The following is a 21,505-nucleotide window of genomic DNA, read 5'->3' on the forward strand; positions in this document are numbered from 1 at the left end:
AGCGAGAGAGAGAGCGACAGAGGGAGCGAGAGAGAGAGAGCGACAGAGGGAGCGAGAGAGAGAGAGAGCGACAGAGGGAGCGAGAGAGAGAGAGAGCGACAGAGGGAGCGAGAGAGAGAGAGCGAGAGAGCGACAGAGGGAGCGAGAGAGAGAGAGCGACAGAGGGAGCGAGAGCGAGAGAGAGCGACAGAGGGAGCGACAGAGGGAGCGACAGAGAGAGAGCGACAGAGGGAGCGACAGAGAGAGAGCGACAGAGAGAGAGCGACAGAGAGAGAGCGACAGAGAGAGAGCGACAGAGGAGAGCGACAGAGGGAGAGCGACAGAGGGAGAGCGACAGAGGGAGAGCGACAGAGGGAGAGCGACAGAGGGAGAGAGAGAGAGCAACAGAGGGAGCGAGACATATTAACCGATAAACAATTGCTGCCCGACCTTCAGGCTCAACTGTGCATCCTGCAGTGAGCGTTCTGGGGCCCGAGTGTTGTGGCCATGAATACAGGAGTGGCTCTGGATACAACACACTATTGACAGAGGGGGAGAGAGAGGGAGAAGAATAGAGAGGGTGGGGAGACTGAGAGAGAAACCTTGGCCTACCATCACCTCTCCCTTCCCTGTGACCTCCCAGTGCTACTGTACAGCCCAGCTATAAGAAGCTACTTCCAGAAAATAACACGGATTTCACGTAGGCTGACACAGAGAAAGGATATTTCAATGGCTGACATGGATTCGGAAGTACACAGCAGTACCGGGTCAAGGCATGTTCAGCCATCCTCACTCCCAAGTGTTACCCCTCCTCCCCCATCCAAGTCCATTCTCCTATAGTGGAGCTCCAGAACCAGACCACTGAGTGTTCTGAACGTTTGATGGGCTATGGTCTGATTAATTAGAGCGGGGTCGGGATTGAGACTTCCTGGCTCCATCTGCACACGTGCAGTAGCCATGTCCTCAAGTCAACAGACCATAATATGCTGCCCAGGCACAGCTGGTCCTCCCAGGTTACTGCTCCCTCGTTGCCCTTCATCTTTCTCCCTCCCTCTCTCTCTCTGTGCCTAAATGCAATTACCTGTTCAGAGAGTGAGCACTTGGCCAATTTGAAGCAGGCATTAAGACTAGCCCAGAGCCCACAGGCACCAATAATTACACCAGCTTCAAGATCCCTCGCTTTAATGAACTAGCTACTGTACCCCTCTCTCTCTCTGGTCCACTGGAAAATGCTGCTCCGTGCGTGGAGTCGTAAATAGGGAGGGGGGGGGGGGGGGAGATATTTTCTCTCCTGACGGACACATCCTCAAACTCTTAAGACTTCTGCAAATTGTCCAGACGTCAAAGTGTCACCAACTAAAAAGGTCAACGATAGCCATTCAGCAACCGCACCCTACGGGGCTCTTCTTCCACGTGTCCTGTACATAACACTTCTCGGCAGTGCTCAAAGCATGCTATTCCCAGAGCAGGATTTACATGTCAACTCAAAGCTATGAGCCCTATCAGTCCTCCATGACAACAAAATCATCAACAACAGAGTAGGCTAATCAGTCCTCCATGACAACAACATCATCAACAACAGAGTAGGCTAATATGTCCTCCATGACAACAAAATCATCAACAACAGAGTAGGCTAATAAGTCCTCCATGACAACGAAATCATCAACAACAGAGTAGGCTAATCAGTCCTCCATGACAACAACATCATCAACAACAGAGTAGGCTAATAAGTCCTCCATGACAACAAAATCATCAACAACAGAGTAGGCTAATCAGTCCTCCATGACAACAAAATCATCAACAACAGAGTAGGCTAATCAGTCCTCCATGACAACAACATCATCAACAACAGACTAGGCTAATCAGTCCTCCATGACAACAAAATCATCAACAACAGAGTAGGCTAATAAGTCCTCCATGACAACAAAATCATCAACAACAGAGTAGGCTAATCAGTCCTCCATGACAACAAAATCATCAACAACAGAGTAGGCTAATCAGTCCTCCATGACAACAAAATCATCAACAACAGAGTAGGCTAATCAGTCCTCCATGACAACAACATCATCAACAAGAGTAGGCTAATCAGTCCTCCATGACAACAACATCATCAACAAGAGTAGGCTAATCAGTCCTCCATGACAACAACATCATCAACAACAGAGTAGGCTAATCAGTCCTCCATGACAACAACATCATCAACAACAGAGTAGGCTAATCAGTCCTCCATGACAACAACATCATCAACAACAGAGTAGGCTAATCAGTCCTCCATGACAACAACAGAGTAGGCTAATCAGTCCTCCATGACAACAACATCATCAACAACAGAGTAGGCTAATCAGTCCTCCATGACAACATCATCATCAACAACAGAGTAGGCTAATCAGTCCTCCATGACAACAACATCATCAACAACAGAGTAGGCTAATATGTCCTCCATGACAACAACATCATCAACAACAGAGTAGGCTAATCAGTCCTCCATGACAACATCATCAACAACAGAGTAGGCTAATCAGTCCTCCATGACAACAACATCATCAACAACAGAGTAGGCTAATCAGTCCTCCATGACAACAACATCATCAACAACAGAGTAGGCTAATCAGTCCTCCATGGCAACAACATCATCAACAACAGAGTAGGCTAATCAGTCCTCCATGGCAACAAAATCATCAACAACAGAGTAGGCTAATCAGTCTTTCGTTGTTGGGTTGTGCAGCAGGTAAAAAAACAAAACGAATTGGGGCTAATTTATAATTCCATATTTCCAAGTCCTATTCCTGAAGACCAACGGGTCAATTCATTGGAACGACTGGAAATATGACTTTGGTTTATAACGTAAAGAAATGGCCGAATTGTATGATTATTTGTAGAATAAAGCAATGGGCTTGAAGAAGCCTACAAAACCAACCCGTAAAGTAAATTGCAACATCCATTTGTGGCCAGCTACGGATGTTTCCTGCAATAGATGTGCAATTAGTAATATTCTTTTTTGTCTTCTTCTAATGCCTCTTAAGGGGAATGTAATCTAAAATGATCAGATTACGTTACTGGGTGTGGGTAATCCAAAAGATAATTTACTGATTACAATTGAGGACAGGTAACTTGTAACTAACAGATTACATTTAGAAAGTAACACCTGGCCTACTGCAAAGCACTAGAGAAGTAGGGAGTGAGGCCACAGTGCAAGTGTTATGGTACACTTAACCTGACCTATAGACTGTCCAGCTGGGTCAGAGGTCAGTATGAACACTGTGTGGCGCTGTCTCTCATATCTGCTTCTCTCGCCCCCCCCTCCCTTTCTCACTCCCCATTTCTCCACAAAGCCACAGCTCCAGACTGTCTGTGATAAAGTGCTTGACTCCAGCTTTGATCCTCTGAGGCAATGGCAGGACATGTCCACATTCCACACTTTGTTCTTCTTTCTTTTTCTTTTCTCGCTGTTCTGTTATTCTCCACTAGAAACGGAGCCATCGGGTCACTGTCCGTCTGTCACGTCTCTGCCCTCACCAACAATGACAAACCATTCCCCCTTTTCATCCCAGGAATGACAAGAATCTCACGATCGATGTAAGGCCAATGATGTTTTCAGGGCTGCCAGTTCTTCAACTTTCTATTCTGTTAGTGGCCAAACAATGTAGGACACAGTCTTCGATGACTGAGGCTAGTTATTGTGTGTTGGCGCCAATCAACAAAGTGAACAGCAACAGCGGACAACAGAGAAAGTGTGTCTGTCTGTCGCTGGAGGCGTCTGCTACAGAGATGACAGCCACAGATAACCCAGAGTCACAATAGACCTGCTGAACACCGTGCTGTGTACACACACCCATACAAACACACGTGTTGAGGAGGACAAAGCCATATTGACCCACCTCCATCAACATTCTCTCCATCCATCTCTCCCTCTGCTGACTGTCGGATGGCTCTGTGTGTGTTTGGGGATAACCTGAGGGAACAATCAGCAATCGCGGGCTTATCGGAGAAATATTTCCCTCACACAGAGCCTGTCCTCTCCTCCCCCGGCATTCCACTGCCTCTCTAATTCTAGGACTCGTTGATAGGGAGTGCTCAGACATATTTTAAACGGGGTCTGCGAGGCACTTAAATGCGCATGTTAATGGGGTCTTATCGTTTGAGTTGGTGTTGGATGTGTCAGAGAAAGGAATGAATAGAGCGTGAGTGTTGGCTTTGTGTGTGTGTCAGAAACAAGGAGAATATGAGTGACAGGCCTCTCTATCAGCTGTGTGATTGAGTAGCTAGCAGAGCTTAAAAAGAGGCATCCAGCTGTCAATAAAAAGGTAGGAGAGAGAGAGCCGCAGTCAGCCAGAACAACTCCCTCTTCCCCCTGCCTCCCCAGGTCCCCATCCCTCCCCGTCTCATTCCATTCTTCCAGTTTCACCTGCCTCCCTTCTCAATGTCTCCCCCCTGCCTGCCTGCCACCCTCCCTCTGCCTGCCTGCGTCTCCCTTCCAATGTTTCTCCTTACATCCCCATTGTTTCATTCTCCTCTCTCCAGGGCTCGCGGGTCACGACTTCAAAGGGAAGTCGTTTGAACGTAATTAAAAAAACATCACAAAAAAAATCTAATTGTATTTTTTGGCAGAAACGCCTTCTCGAACATGTGAACTTTCATGTGCCTTAATATCAAACTTGTATGCCATCTGTAAGTAGGAATAAAATAGTTAAATTACGAGACCAGTTGGCTTAGCTAAAGAAATAGACCGCAGCCTTCCCGCTAGCCCATGATTGGCTGAGATAATGAGTGGGCTGGACATGCAGAGATGAGTTTGGATTGGTCTACAATATAGCGCCCTTCAGTCTATTTGAGCTGGTCAGTATGTCTAGGTAATCCTGTCGAACGCGGTATTTTAAAAAATGGATTGTGTATTAAAACTGCAGAAGTGTTGCTCTCCACTTTCTGGAGGAGTTTTCAAAGCAGTGGAAGTGACGACATGAGTTGGGATTACGGTTCATTGTTTACCTAGTTAGCTGAGTGTGCCAGAGAGCGCAGAATAACTTATGAATTTACAAAACGCTCAAAACCTGGTGAATATGGCCCGGTGTGCGCTCAATTCATGAATGGACAATCTGACAGTACAGTTGCAATCACCAACGCTCTGGATAACATAACAGCTCTGCCAGAGCGAGTTTTCAGTGAGCTGTTCTCTCTCCCTTAGATGTCTGGAAGTAGCTAGCAAGTTAGCTTGGGTGCTGTTAATACATTAAGATCAACCCTTAAAGAGATGGGCGGGGCTAAAGCTTAAGAGGGTGTGAATGATGCTGAATGGGTGTAGACAAAGGGCTCACATTTAGTCTCTTTTGAAACCCTTTGAATTTTTATACACATTTTTACACTAGGAGGCTAAAACCATGATTTGGTAAAACAGAAAGGTACATTTATCCTCATCATTCTTGTCATGAAAATGTCTGCCTGCCCCTGTACCTTTTTCGCTGAGTCCTGCTACTGTGCTGAGCAAGCCACTCTCTCTCCTTACCCAGGAAAAAAAGTGGTTCTGATTGCATAACACCTTAAAATCCAATAGCGGAGGAAACACAGCGATCCTGTTGTCACAGTTAAGGAGGTTCTCAGCTTTCGGTACTTTTTTTTTGTTGTAATCAACTCTCAATTTTGAGCTCAATAGCAACTATTTTACAACCAAAGACATTTGATATGGCTTCGAGTTACAGAGTGCGAGAAATGAGCATTGGCCATTGCGATCGCATAGGCCTCACTGGGCCGTAGGCTACAACTGCAACGGTTTATGGAGATTACATTAACTTTTAGACTAATGCATGGCTACTAGTGGGTATAACAGTATATTTAGAGTCATTTTAACAGTAACATTTAACAGCCTAATTGTCAACCCAAAATGCATGACAATCACTGGATTAGGTGGCACATTAGAATATTTTGAAACATGAATATATATAAATGTATTACTGAATACCATCTTAGTAGTCTATTACACTTTTTAATAAAGCACCGACTTAAGATGATGCCGCATAGAAAAATTGGTGTGATCAAATTATGGCCTGGTGCCACCGACTGAAAATGTTTGTCTGGAACCTTGCTTTCCCTGGCTCTCCTCCCTCTCTCCATGTCTCCCACACCTCCCTCCTGGGCACAAATGAATGAATCTAATTGGCAGGGGTGCGCTAGGGTGAGATATTTCCCCAAACAGAGACTGGCATTACCCAGCCTCGGGCTCCAACCACAGCCACCCTCACACAGAAGCAAGCTGAACCAGGCAGAAGCTATGAGTCATAGTCCTGCTTAAAACATCCCAGAGGAGTAATACCAGGATAGAAACCCACTGCACCTCTCACTACATCACCTCAACACTGACTGCACCAGCAGGCGGCACCAGCCTCCCACAGCAGGGACCCTAGCTCCCAGCTAAACTGGCAGAAAGTAAAGTGTGTGTGTGTGTGTGGTCTCTCCAGTTGTTTGTGAGACAGATTCACACAAACCTTGCTCTTAATCCAGCCTTCTACCAAAGTCAGGGATGGACAACTGGCGGCCCGCAGCCCCCCTTTTGAAGGCTCTTGGATCAATTCCCCCCCAGTCGGGGTCTCAACTGTTGCCAGAGATTGTTATGATCATTTCTCTACCATAAACCCCCTCCAACGTGTAACCACAACAGCCCAGGACCTCCACATCCTGCTACTTCACCTGCGGGATCATCTGAGACCAGCCAACTGGACAGCTGATGAAACTGCGGGTTTGCGCCCTAAAATGGTATCTGACAGTTTGTGCAGAAACTCTCTCACGGAAGCTCATCTGCCTGCTTGTCATCCTCACCAGGGTCTTGACCTGACTGCAGCTCGGCTTCATAACCAACTTGTGGAAAAAGGCTCACCTTCGACGGCCACTTGAACACTGGAGAAGTGCGCTCTTCACAGATGAAAGCCGGTTTCAACTGTATCGGGCAGATGGCAGAAAGTGTGGATGGCGTCGTGTGGGCGAGTGGCTCGCTGGTTTCAATGTTGTGAACAGAGTGCCCCGCGGTGGCGGTGGGGTTATGGTATGGGCAGGCATAAGCTACCGACAACGAACACAATTGCATTTTATCGATGACAATTTGAATGCAAAGAGATGCCGTGAAGAGATCCTGAGGCCCATGGTCGCACCATTCATCAGTCAGCATTACCTCATGTTTTAGCATGACAACACGTCGCAAGGATCACCCATTGAGCATGTTTGGGATGCTCTGGATCAACGTGTACAACAGCGTGTTCCAGATCCCGCCTATATCCTGCAACTTAGTAAAGCCATTGAAGAGGAGTGGGACATTCCACAGGCCCCAATTGATTTTGTTAGTCAGTCTCATTTAGTAAATATTTTCTTGATTCTATTTTCTTAAAACTGCACTGTTGGTTAATTAAGGGATTTCAAGTAAGCATTTCATAGTAAGGTCTACGCATGTTGTATACGGCGCACGTAACAAATAAAATTGGATTCGATTTTATATTTAAAGTGATCGTATGGTTGGTGACGTATTTCTATACATTTTAATGTTTGTAGCTACTTTCTAAGTAAATTAAAAGAAAGGTCCTCTCACTGTCAACTGCGATTATTTTCAGCAAACTTAACATGTGTAAATATTTGAACAAACATAAGATTCAACAACAGACAAACTGAACAAGTTCCACAGACATGTGACTAACAGAAATTGAATAATGGGACCCTGAAAAAAAGGGGGAGTGAAAATCAAAAGTAACAGTCAGTATCTGGTGTGGCCACCAGCTGCATTAAGTACTGCAGTGCATCTCCTCCTCATGGACTGCACCAGATTTGCCAGTTCTTGCTGTGAGATGTTACCCCACTCTTCCACCAAGGCACCTGCAAGTTCCCTGACATTTCTGGGGGGAATGGCCCTAGCCCTCAGATCCAACAGGTCCCAGACGTGCTCAATGGGATTGAGATCCGGGCTCTTCGCTGGCCATTGCAGAACACTGACATTCATGTGTTGAAGGAAATCACACACAGAACGAGCAGTACGGCTGGTGGCATTGTCATGCTGGAGGGTCATGTCAGGATGAGCCTGCAGGAAGGGTACCACAAGGGAGGAGGATGTCTTCCCTGTAATGCACAGCATTGAGATTGCCTGCAATGGCAAACTCAGTCCAATGATGCTGTTGTGGCAAAATCCTGCACGGAGCCTTCACCGTGCACTGCCACTTTAAGAGTGCAACAGCAGTAAGGAAGGAGGAAATAAAGACAGCTCTTTTGGGAGGGGCTCTTGGGTGGCGCAACAGTTTGATTGTGTGTACTGTGCTGCAGAAGTTTTGTTTGTTTTCAGCGTGTGTAGTTTATAAAGTATTTAACTCAATCATTGGTGTGATCGCTCTAGGTCGTGGTTGTTTTCGTTTGGGACCACGCCCATTATGGATCGCATGGATTAGTAGCAACCTTGTTGCGAAGCTTTAACATACAGGATTGCAAATCCGCTGTTGATGACTGGGTTCTTTCTCATATGAAGTTGCTGTTAAATTGTTCTGCCATTATTATTAATTGTATGAGGTATTCTTGTTGGGGTTACCCCTGTGCTGTGATGTGGGTTTATATGGTGTGTATTCTCTTTTCTCTCTACTGGCTATCTGGTAAACAGGCTAAACTCTAGGCAGTCTCTTCTGCTGATGTGTGTGGGTCTGGTAGTGGTACTCTATTCTACCATTTTCCTTTCGGCATGGTTAATAATGCCTGAACAAAATCTTTCTTTGCCCCTCTAATAAATACCGCTACACTGTGACACACCGCCTCAGAACATGCAGGACCCTCTACCTCCAAATCAATCCCGCTCTAGAGTACAGGCCTCGGGGTAACGCTAATTCCATTGACGATAAACGCAAATCCGACCATCACCCCTGGTGAGACAAAACCGCAACCCGCAACTCGACAGTGAAGAGCACTTTTTGTCCTGTCTGGTCCAGCAACGGTTGGTTTGTGCCCATAAGCAACGTTGTTGCCGGTGATGTCTGGTGAGGACCTGCCTTACAACAGGCCTACAAGCCCTCATTCCAGCCTCTCTCAGCTTATTGAGGACATTCTGAGCACTGATGGAGGGATTGTGTGTTCATGGTGTAACTCGGCAGTTGCTGTTGCCATCCTGCACCTGTCCCGCAGGTGTGATGTTCCGATGTACCGATCCTGTGCAGATGTTGTTACATGGGGTCTGCCACTGCGAGGACGATCAGCTGTCCATCCTGTCTCCCTGTAGCGCTGTCTTAGGCGTCTCACAGTTCGGACATTGGAATGTATTGCCCTGGCCACATCTACAGTCCTCATGCCTCCTTGCAGCATGCCTAATGCACGTTCACTCAGATGAGCAGGGACATCTTTCTTTTGGTGTTTTTCCAGAGTCAGTAGAAAGGCCTCTTTAGTGTCCTAAGTTTTCATAACTGTGGCCTTAATTGCCTACCGTCTGTAAGCTGTTAGTGTCTTAACCTCTCTGGGATCATTGGGACGCTAGCGTCCCACCTCAACAACAGCCAGTGAAATTGCAGGGGGCCAAATTCAAACAGAAATCCCATAATTAAAATTCCTCAAACATACAAGTATTATACACCATTTTAAAGATAAACTTCTTGTTAATCCAACCATAGTGTCCGATTTCAAAAAGGCTTTACGGCGAAAGCACAACCATGCGATTATGTTAGGACAGCGCCTAGCCACAAGAAACCATGCAGACATTTTCCAGCCAAGGAGAGGACTCACAAAAGTCAGAAAAAGCGATTAAATTAATCACTAACCTTTGATGATCTTCATCTGGTGGCACTCGCAGGACTCCATGTTACACGATAAATGTTTGTTTTGTTCGATAATGTCCCTCTTTGTGCGTTTAGTTCAGTAATCCAAAGGCACAAAGCACGCTCTCAACATCCAGACAAAAAGTCAAAAAAGTACAATATAGGTTCGTAGAAACATGTCAAACGATATTTAAAATCAATCATCATGTTGTTTTTGTCATAAATGATCAATATTTCAACCGGACAAAAGTTTCGTCAATAGAAAAGGAGCAACAAGAAAGGTGCGCTCCCGATCGTGTGCTGGACTCATGTCTGGAAATTTCCATTGTCCACTCATTGAAAGTGCTGTCTCTCCCTCATTTTTCAGAGTACAAGCCTGAAACAATGCCTAAAGACTGGCCACATGTAGATGAAGCCAGAGATTGTGAACTGGGTCTTAAGTCTTTGTATGGTGGATAGGCTTTCAATGGAAGAACAGCCTTTCAAAATAATAGTACTTCCTGGATTGATTATTTTCTCAGGTTTTGGAAACTTGAGTGTTTTCTATCCAAATCTACCAATTATATGCATATCCTACCTTCTGGGCCTGAGTAGCAGGCAGTTTAATTTGGGCCCGCTTTTCATCCAAAATTCCGAATGCTGCCCACTACCCTGGTGAAGTTAATGAACATGCACCTGTGGAACGGTTGTTAATAGTTTATGGTTCATTGAACAAGCATGGGAAACCGTGTTTAAACCCTTTACAATGAATATTTGTGAAGTAATTTGGATTTTTACAAATTATCTTTGAAAGACAGGGTCCTGAAAAAGGGGACGTTTAGCTGCAGACAACTTGTGCAATATATTAGGAGATAAAGCAGCCAGATAAAGCAGCCAGTTTCACCTGTAACATAACTTTACATTATGAAGCTTACCTTCGTTCACAAGTAGCACAATGGGAGAAAGCAGGAGCAGGTGAGTTCAGCTGTGTACTGACAGGGGTTACATTTGATATAAGTCAAGTGTTTTTTGTTTTGTTTCAATAGACCGATCAGGGACTTGCAACTATTCCTTTACAGAAAATACATTAGAGCAACACAGCCGGCGGAAAATAGCTTATTTTTCATCAGATGACAACGGAAGCCCAAAGTTATTTGGCTGGCAGCCACACAAGTAAATGAGCTTATGATGAAAAAGCAAGGTATTTTTTTGTACAAATTATGCATGGCCATCCTATTTCTAATATTTATCATGGAAGAAATGCTGCCTGATACATTTCATAATGTTTTGTTTAAAGTTCGTCTTGCATTTTACTGGAGAAAAGTGGTCTGGCTACACCAAGAAAAGTACTGGAGAAAAGTAGCTACACATCAGTCAAAGCGCTATCTGCTGTTAGAATGCCCGTTCGTGTATGAATTGTCATCCTAGTGAAGTGCAACTGAAGCACAACATGTGTGTGATGCTGGGCAGAAATGACAATAAATAGAATTTTAAAAAAGGAGGTAAAATATTTTTTCTTTACTGCATCATTCTGCATTAACTAGAAAGTTAAACTTACGCATCATGTTTTCTAAGTAAGTGGCTGAATTAACAAGGTGAAGGAGCATCATATTGTGTTAACTTCCTGCCGTGTTTCAGGAGTCAAAGCCCTTTGGATGAGTTCTGTGTAGCTGTCACTGCTAGTTTATTGCCCATGTACCCAAAATATCAATGTTTTGTTCCCCGAGCCACCTTATGGCAAGGTGCTCCATCATGCTGGAAAAGGCATCGTTGGTCACCAAACTGTTCCTGGATGGTTGGGAGAAGTTGCTCTCGGAGGATGTGTTTGTACCATTCTTTATTCATGGCTGTGTTCTTAGGCAAAATTGTGAGTGAGCCCACTCCCTTCGCTGAGAAGCAACCCCACACATGAATGGTCTCAGGATGCTTTACTGTTGGCATGACACAGGACTGATGGTAGCGCTCACCTCGTCTTCTCCGGGACAAGCTTTTTTCCAGACGCCCCAAACAATCGGAAAGGGGATTCAGAGAAAATGACTTTACCCCAGTCCTCAGCAGTCCAATCCCTGTACCTTTTGCAGAATATCAGTCTGTCCCTGATGTTTTTCCTGGAGAGAAGTGGCTTCTAGGCTGCCCTTCTTGACACCAGGCCATCCTCCAAAAGTCTTCGCCTCACTGTGCAATTCTTTGCAATTCTTTATTTTAACTAGATGCACTCACACCTGCCTGCTGCCATTCCTGAGCAAGCTCTGTACTACTGGTGCCCGCAGTTGAATCAACATTAGGAGACGGTCCTGGCGCTTGCCAGATTTTCTTGGGCGCCCTGAAACCTTCTTCACAACAATTGAGCCGCTCTCCTTGAAGTTCTTGATGATTTGATAAATGGTTTATTTAGGTGCAATCTTACTGGCAGCAATATCCTTGCCTGTGAAGCTATTTTTGTGCAAAGCAATGATGACGGCACGTGTTTCCTTGCAGGTAACCATGGTTGACAGAGGAAGAACAATGATTCCAAGCACCACCTTCCTTTGAAGCTCCCAGTCTGTTATTCGAACTCAATCAGCATGACAGAGTGATCTCCAGCCCTGTCCTCATCAACACTCACACATGTGTTAACGAGAGAGTCACTGACATGTCAGCTGTTCCTTTTGTGGCAGGGCTGAAATGCAGTGGAAATGTTCTTTTGGGATTCAGTTCATTTGCATGGCAAAGAGGGACTTTGCAATTAATTGCAATTAATCTGATCACTCTTCATAACATTCTGGAGTATATGCAAATTGCCATCATACAAACTGAGGCAGCAGACTTCACGAAAATGTATATTTGTGTCATTCTCAAAACTTTTGGCCATGACTGTGTGTGTGTGTGTGTGTGTGTGTGTATATACACACACACACACACACACACACACACATGTATAACTTTATGAGCTGGATTGCCTGTCTTTGCAATTCTTTATTTTAGTTTGCGCTTGTTAGCATATTTAACTAGCAGCCACCATGGAAATATGCTATTGTGTATTAAACCATTTATACCGTAAATCCCTGGATGAGAGAAAGACGGTATGAAGACATGAAAATCTGGATACCGCCCAACCCTGGTGTGTGTGCTAGCTAGCCAGGGTTTAACATATTTTTATGTTTGTGTGTCTATCTGCATCTAGTTAAGTAGCGCAGCAGTTACTGGAAAAAAATGGTTAACTGTTAATCCAGACAGACAAGAAGATTTCTGAAAGACTGAGAAAAAAATGGCACTTCAAATGCCACCAATTTCACACAACCATGTAAAACTAGATGCCAGTACTTGTATAGCACCACAGAAAAGCTACATCAAAAAGGCGGCCATTGTAACAACAAGTGACCTAGTTGCTGGAAAATCATTTAAGTTCCATTTCAAACTCAAACAGAGGAATTTATTACTATAAAAACAGAAAGAAAAGTATTTTCTATTCCAGATCTGATACTACTCTCACAGTGGCTTTCATAGTGTTTTATACCATCAATCTCTAGGGGCTCTGAGGTAAATGCTTCCAATTTCCTTCTCTGTTAAGTTAGCTATAGAGCCCGTTAAAAATAGGCTAAATAAACAAGTGGCTCATTAATATCACTGAAGGCGTTTTAGCAACAAGGCCCCATAAGGGATCTATTTATTTAGGAGAATTAATAAAAAGCGTGCTTCGGCTCCTTTGTCCCGGAGTAAATGCTACTGCATTCTGTCGACAGCAGCAGTTCCTAAAGGAGCGCCGGAGAGAGGTGTGTGTGTGTGTGTGTGTGTGTGTGTCCTGTGACCTTGTCTCTATCGAACTATGTGTGTGTGTCAGAGGCAAGTCATTTTTGGCCCTAATTGTTTCTCAACCATTTTTACGGGGCCCAACACCTCCAGCACCTTAATTAGCTAGTTTGTGATCCATCCTGTCCCAGCTGTAAACCTATTCTCTCTAATACCCACTACTACCATATCCACAGAGACGACAGGGAGTGGAGGGGTTAAATAGCTGAGGAGTGGGGGTCTGGGAAGCCATTACCCTCTTTGTGTATGGGTGTTTTATAGGGTGCTTTTAAAGGATGTACGTCTGTTCTTTTGTCTTGCTACTGAATAAAACGACATGATCAATTCCAAGATAAAATCCTTGTGTTTGTAGGTGAGTGCACTTGACTGGACTACCTTAATGGGTCTTTTGGTCAAATAAACACCTTCCACTAAAAAGACTAACTCTGATAACCAGCTTCACAAGCTTTGTGGCCCCTTCGCTCCCTAAGAGAGCTGCTCACCTCTCTGACACCATACGTCTTTTTACAGATCACCCAGCTGTGCTAATCAGAGACGGGGTCTCCCAGGGCCCAGCGCAGGGTTCCGAGGTCAGCGTTAATCAGACAGCAGCGTGGGGCTGTGTCCCGCTTCGGCGAATCACAGGGGTTTAAGGCTGCACCGCTCACACGTCAGTCATCAAAACAGAACAGCTGGTGATCGCTCACCTCTTCTCTTCGTGTGTGTGTGTGTGTACCCACAGCTGTGTGAGTTAAACTGCATGTGTGTACCAGTGTGTGTCTGGTACACTCCTCACGGGACTCACTCTAGTGTGTGTGCGTGGTGTGTGTGTGTGTGTGTGTGTGTGTGTGTGTCAGTCGTTGATTGAGTTAAATACAAAGAGCCTCTAGGGAGCAGAACAGAAGCCTGTAAAATCTCTCTCCATTTGTCTCTACGGTTAATGCTTTCAACAAAAACAGCAGGGATTAAGGTAAGGCACGCTAGCTTCCACACAGGTCACGGTGACATGTAAACTGCATCAAGTGGTGCGGGAGACCAATCGAAGAACAGCTAAAGAGAAGATGGGGTCTCATGCTTGATTTTGATGCATGCTGGTGCAGAATGAAAGAGAATATGATACACATTGAGTATTGTACATTGCTATATGAAACACACTAACCGACACCCGCATGAGCAATCAACCGTCCCTGGTGATTTTATAAGATGTTTTTGTGGTGATCTGCCTTCAGGGCAGAAAGCTGTAGAAATCTGTCTGACAGCTGGATGTTATTGTGAAGTTTACCATAGAGAGTTTTTTAGGAAACCAAGATTTCAATAATAACATCTGCTTCCTAAAACTAGGAGCAAGGCCATCCAGTGTTGTCAGCCTCATTGAGGCTGCATTGCAAATGGCACCCTATTCCGTATATAGTGCACTTCTTGGTCAAAGGTAGTAGGGACTAGGGTGCCACATGAGACGCAGACTGAGTATTTTTTGTATTTTCCTTGAATGTCCAAAGGATTTGGGTCAAAACAGCAGTTTGCCATGCTACAAAATGTTGTTTCCTGCTTAATACCTATTATAATATGTTCATCACGATCTTATGTCTTTCCACGGAGATAGCGGTCTTAAAATCTCCACATTCTAAGGCGTCAGATAATCTTCAGAGTAAGCATTCCTTTCTACTGCAACAAGCAGAGGCTCAGTTCAGCTCCCGCCCACAGACTCAGACCAACAGTCCCCTGTGTCGCTCTCATACACAGACACAGTCCCACACAGACACACACCTCTAAACAGTGTGAAAGCAAAGTATGAATGTTCCCGGGTTAAAACTGGCTACTGTGAAGTTGTGAAGAAAAATTCACAAGTGCCTGTGAGAATCAGCTTTGTACACACAATTGACTGCGGTAATTAGGGACAAAACAGCACAAAAAGGTTGTCTGGCTGGGAGTGCCTCCTAATGTACTGCTGCCCCTGAAGAGAGGTGAGTCACCAGCAATACAAATGGCCCTCTCTGGAGTAGAGAGACTGGAGACCGCCATCTGAATGACAGATACAAAGAGCACAGGAAAGACGATGAGAGGAGAGAGATGAGAGAAGTGTCGGTGAGCGGGGCGAGAGGAGCGGGAGAAAATGCGAGAGCAGGAGAGAGAGCGAGAGAGAATGAGAGATACAGTATGTAGACGATTGCCATTCTGTAGCCCGACGGACGTCCCATGACCATTCATTGCCTATCGTATATACATCGTATATAACTTCAAACCATCCCCCATGTACATTGTTGTTCATTTATTCTCCATCCTTTGTTTGTCTTATTTTGATTTATTAAAATGTAAATCGATCGAAGATAATAAAACAGCAGTGTTTTACCTGTATAGATGATTATTTGTACTATTATTACTACTCAAATGAACTGTATTTCATTCTTTTTAATGAGAATACCCCCTAAAATAAAAAATACCCGCTTCAAATAATATGAGAATAAAAAATGGTCTTCCTCTATAGAAGTAGGTCCTGCCTCTCGCTACATAGTAGAAAGCAGATGATTCAGTCAACGCTCCTGTCGGTCCCAGACTATGGCCACATCGTCTATATGAACGCAGCTGCCACTTCATTATAGCCGTTAGATGTAGTTTATCATAGAGCATTGCACTTTATTACGGGCGACATTGTTAGTGGTCATCACTGCAGTCTCTACCAGAAAGTTGGTTGGCCCTCTTTGATGTCACGTAGGTTGCGTCACACAATACATTGCTATGTTTTAATTTATAAAGCCCTTTTACACAAAGTCCCACTGTACCTAGCAGCATTACTACACTTTAGACATAATGTTACCATACCCAATCTCGGGGATGGCTAACTCTGGAAATTTCTTTGGTCTCTACTGAGTTAGGTAAATCAGACTTTAGTTCTTGCACCTTATTTGTGGAACAATCTTCAAAATGTTCTTAAATGTGATGTTCCGGTGCCTCTAGGTGAATTCAGAAAGCTGATTGAGGACCTTTTTACTGATGAATGTGTTTGTGTTTTAGGACCGTGTTTCTCTTCTTGCATTTTGTATTTTCTGTCATTTCTGTCATTCAGGGCTCATCTGTAAAAGAGACCTTGGTCTCAGTATGACTCCTTGATCAAATAACGGTCAAATAAATCAATCTAACTATTCTCATTGCATTGTAATGTATTTAATGAAATGCTGTACCACTACACTGCTTTGGCAATATCTACAAATTGTACTTTATGCCAAAAAAGCTATCTGAAATTGAGCGAGTGCGAGAGAGAGAACGAAAGACCGAGAAAGAGAGAGAACGTGTGACAGAAAAAAACGAGAGAGAGCACTAGCTGAAGTAAATCAAACCCTCTTTTCCACGCCCTGGTGTAATTACACAACATTTCATCCCTCGCGAGTGTTTAGGAAAAAAAACAGCGAGACCAAACGGTGGCAGTGGGCACCACCTGGGAACCGTGCCGGGGCGTGTGGCTAGCAGCAGCAATCCGCTCTGAACACACCGCCGAATGGCTGTATGGATGCTGTAGCCTTGCCACCTACCTGCCTGCCTTCCACTGCCTAGCTACCTCTGTGTATGGGGCCATTTACATCAAGGACAAACACACTGGAGTGCTCACACATGGTCACACTCACACGGCTCGGATGTGGTTATGGCTGTAAATCAATAAGCGACAAAGAGAGAGAGAGAGAAAGTGAGGCAGCAGCGGAACAGTTCCCTGGGTGATACGCTCAACGCCGGCCGCCACAGGGTGGACATGTAAAAAGGCTGTATCTGGCTTCGGTACAGTGCAGAGAGAGAATATTCATCATTCACACACTAATTCTGAAGAGATGGAACAGAGGGGGAAAGTGGGACGGCGCGACTAACTTACACACAGGGGACTCCACTGTGACTAAACCCGTGTGTATTCATGTGCGTGGCCAATTCAACACACACACACACACATGGAACTACTATACTCCAAAAAAACTAAAAATACACACGCCTAACCCGTTCTCTCCTGGGGAGGTGGTACAGACACACACAGTGAATGTAAACAGCGGAAAGGAGAATTCATGTACCTGAATGCCGTCCAACAATTTGCTCATGCACCAGAAACTGTCAGCCTCGATGTTTCGCAAAGCCGCCTCCTGCAAGCTGGACACGTCAAAGTTCTCCACCTCCTCCTCTGTAGAGAGAGAGAGAGAGAGCGAGAGAGAGAGAATTAGGTCTACCAGCATCACAGCAGGGGCCTTGCATTAAACAGAAGAGAAAAAAAGAAAAGAGGGATGGAGAGATGTTCTTGAGAGCCCGAGGAGTCCTTGATGAAGTGTGGTGGTACAGAATGGTATCATCAGAGCTTCGTAGAGAGCCTCTCGAACAGCACTTGTTAACAACACGTCGATTCACACGCCACACTCATTCGCACATACATTACTTACATTGTGCAGACTGTTTGTTCTTACTACATCTTCAACCACATCTACTCTCCACACACATTCAAACATACAGCACTAATCTATATTCTCGTGCCATCTTACCCTTTCAGTATGTTTGCTGCACATAGACCTATCACTTAAACCATGCATTATATCTTCTGAGATTGTAGATGGCTAACAAAAGCCCCATGAAATACCGTACAGATTATGAAGCTAGACATCAGCAATGAAGTCCATTCATGGGTTAAGTGTATGAATGACAGTTGGAACCATTTACCCCTCTACTATGAAATCGGAGATCAGTCTCTGTCCGTTCGTTTGTACAGATTAGGGTTGAATGGCTGGAATCCGGTTAGCGAGATGGATGCTCAAAACCACTCCCTTTTCCCGGGATAAATAAGTGAGAAACCAGTCAAATGATAATAAATGATTTATATGAAGAGCATAGCGTGAAATGGAAATGTTAAATTATACGTGGTGTCTAAATCTGGCGTTGCCTCGGCCTCTGTGTGATGAATCAAGGCTCAGGGTGAGGACAGACAGCCCATCTCAGTATGGGGCGCAGTTCACAATGCATGTACACCTATCATCTCATCATGGGAACTTTTTGTCTTGTGACGGGGAGGCCTACATATGCTGCAGTGATACAAAGACTGAATGCGTGTCTAATTCACCCATCTCCATCCGGCTTTCGAGGATCCCATTGTTTTTAAACAGCCTATCACTCGGATACCGTTGCTTAAAGCACGCGTGAGCACTCTCTCGCAGTCTCTCTCCAACTCCATGCAAATTGCATCCAAAATAGAAAATCCTGTTCTAGATTGATATATAGCCCTATATATAGATGTCCTAGCCTACCTCTTCCAGGTATTACATTCAACGCAGTATTAGCCTTATATTTAGCTAATTAATGATAGGTTATGCATAATAAGCTTCTAACTTATTATAGCCTCTGTCTCATGTGCAATACACAAGCACCTGTGCTCCGCTGGCCTCTCTTTGAAAAAGACTCCTTATCTCTTGGAGTCCCACGCAGGAAAAGCTTTTAGTTTTGTTGCTTTTCTTTTACCAATAGACAATTGGTGCAGCGGTCTAAGTTACTGCATCTCAGTGCTAGAGGCGTCACTACAACCTGGAAATGAACCAGGGTCTGTATCACAAACGGCCGTGATTTGTACTTCCATAGGGAGGCACACAATTGACCCAGCGTCGTCCGGGTTAGGGTTTGGCTGGGGTCGGCCATCACTGTAAATGAGAATTTGTGCTAAGTATAGGGGACAGCATTTTCACTTTGGATGAATTGCATGCCCATAGCGAACTACCTCCTACTCTGTCCCAGATGCTAATATATGCATATTATTATTACTATTGGATAGAAAACACTGAAGTTTTTAGGACTGTTTGAATTATGTCTGTGAGTATAACAGAACTCATAGGGCAGGCAAACTTCCAAACAGGGAGTGGAAATTCTGGGGCTGGTTGATTTTCAACTCATCGCCTATTCACATCCCAGTAAGATATGGATCTGTACGCACTTCCTACGCCTTCCACTAGATGTCAACAGTCAGTAGAACGTGGAATGAAGCCTCTAGTGTGATGTGGGACCGGATGGGAGGGGAATGAGTCAGTGGTCTGGCAGAATGCCAGTTCCTGGTGGCGCACATTACTCATGATATCGCCTTGCGTTCCATTACTCTGTACACAAAAATGAATGCTCCGGTTAGAACGTAATTGGATATATGATAATAACATCCTGAAGATTGATTCTCTACTTAGTTTGACCAGTTTATTCAACCTGGAATATAACTTTTTGAAGTTTTCGTCCAAGTTCGCAAGGACCAGCGCCAACTTTTGGACGTGTGAACTAAACGTGCTAGCAAAGGCAGCTAATTGGACACTAGTAATGGACATTATCGAACAAAACAACCATTTATTGCGGAACTAGGATTCCTTGCAATGCATTCTGATGAAAGATCATCAAAGGTAAGGGAATATTTATGATGTAATTTCGTATTTCTGTTGATTCCAACATGGCGGAGAAATATATTTACTTCTGAGCGCCGTCTCAGATTATTGCATGGTATGCTTTTTTCCTAACGTTTTTTAAAATCTGACACAGCGGTTGCATTAAGAACCAGTGTATCTTTAATTATATGTAAAACATGTATCTTTCCTCAAAGTTTATGATGAGTATTTCTGTTATATGACATGGCTCTCTGTAATTACTCCGGATATTTTGGAGGCATTTCTGAACATGGCGCCAATGTAAACTGAGATTTGATATAAATATGCATATTATCGGACAAAACATAAATATATTGTGTAACATAATGTCCTATGAGTGTCATCTGAGGAAGATTATCAAAGGTTAGTGATTTATTTTATCTTTAATTCTGCTTTTGTGACCATCTTTGGCTGGGAAAAATGGCTGCGTGTTTTTTTGGATTTGGTGGTGATCTAACAAATATATGTTGTGTTTTTTTAAAGTTCTTTTTTTTTTTTTTTTTTAATCGGACACGATGGGTACATTTACATTTAAGTCATTTAGCAGACGCTCTTATCCAGAGCGACTTACAAATTGGTGCGTTCACCTTATTAACAAGATGTTTATCTTTCATTTGCTGTATTGGACTTGTTAATGTGTGAAAGTTAAATATTTCTAAAAATATATTTTTGAATTTCCCGCGCTGCCTTTTCAGCGGAATGGGGGGGGGGATCCTAGACAGGTTAACTGACTTGCCTAGTTAAATAAAAGGTTAAATAAAATATTTGAAGAGGGACGCAAGTGCTTTGATGAATGTTAAATACAGCAGCCAATAGATCTCACGGGTAGTTTGAAAGAAGAGCCAACGCGCGATGGCGGTAGGCTACAACAGTTGTGTTTTCAGACCCATAACCATTCAACATTTGTGAAGAGAAGCCTTCTGCATCTAATTATAGTCCTATATTATTCAAGGATGTCATTAGAATAATGAAGATGAGGACAACAAAACATGTCATTTAACTGTTGAAAGAGATGAATGATTGAAGCAACAATGGAGAGAAAGAGGTAGGCTAATAACATTAGGGGAGATATTAAAGCTATAGACTGTATGCATCTCCATACTAATTATACAAACAGGCCCCATCATGTTTCCATATAATACAATAGAGTAATATAGTTCACACTCAAAAAGATTAGCCTACTGGAGCTAGTTTCATTGATTTACCCAAGAGAGCATATAGCTAGCTACATCTATGGGCTTCTATGTTTTTCTATTGTGCTCAATGAGCAGTAGCCTATATCATATATGTATTGGATAATGACACGATCATTTGGGCTTTTTGGGGTTTGGGGAAATGAAATGTTAATGTAGGGCTCACAAATTGTATGTAATATATGTCTCATCAGGTTCGGGCAGCATCAGGATAGAATTGTAATGCTGATCAAAGCTCTAATCAAATCCAGACATATTTATATGCCTTATAATGCTTTGAATAACACTTCCGGTTTTGGTGGGAAATACCGGGTTACCCGGGAGCAAAGTCATTTATTCTCAGGATGGAACATTAGTAAAATACTTGGAAAATATTCAACCATAGTACATATGTTCTTTACTACCTCTTACAGACACCACT

The 21,505-nt window shown here is 43.9% G+C and overlaps 1 protein-coding gene across 4 annotated transcripts in view; it reads right to left on the reverse strand.

The window, feature by feature from the left end:
• Positions 1-21,505, reverse strand: part of tbc1d22a (TBC1 domain family, member 22a) — a 181,392-nt gene that overhangs the window by 70,232 nt on the left and 89,655 nt on the right. For all 4 annotated transcript variants that reach the window (XM_029630023.2, XM_029630021.2, XM_029630022.2 and 1 more), the window contains one exon: positions 17,531-17,637. In XM_029630023.2, coding sequence (XP_029485883.1) covers positions 17,531-17,637 — 107 coding nt within the window. The remainder of the gene's footprint in view (positions 1-17,530; positions 17,638-21,505) is intronic.

The sequence above is a fragment of the Oncorhynchus nerka genome, linkage group LG23 (assembly GCF_034236695.1).
Source record: "Oncorhynchus nerka isolate Pitt River linkage group LG23, Oner_Uvic_2.0, whole genome shotgun sequence".
Taxonomy (NCBI): Eukaryota; Metazoa; Chordata; class Actinopteri; order Salmoniformes; family Salmonidae; genus Oncorhynchus; species Oncorhynchus nerka.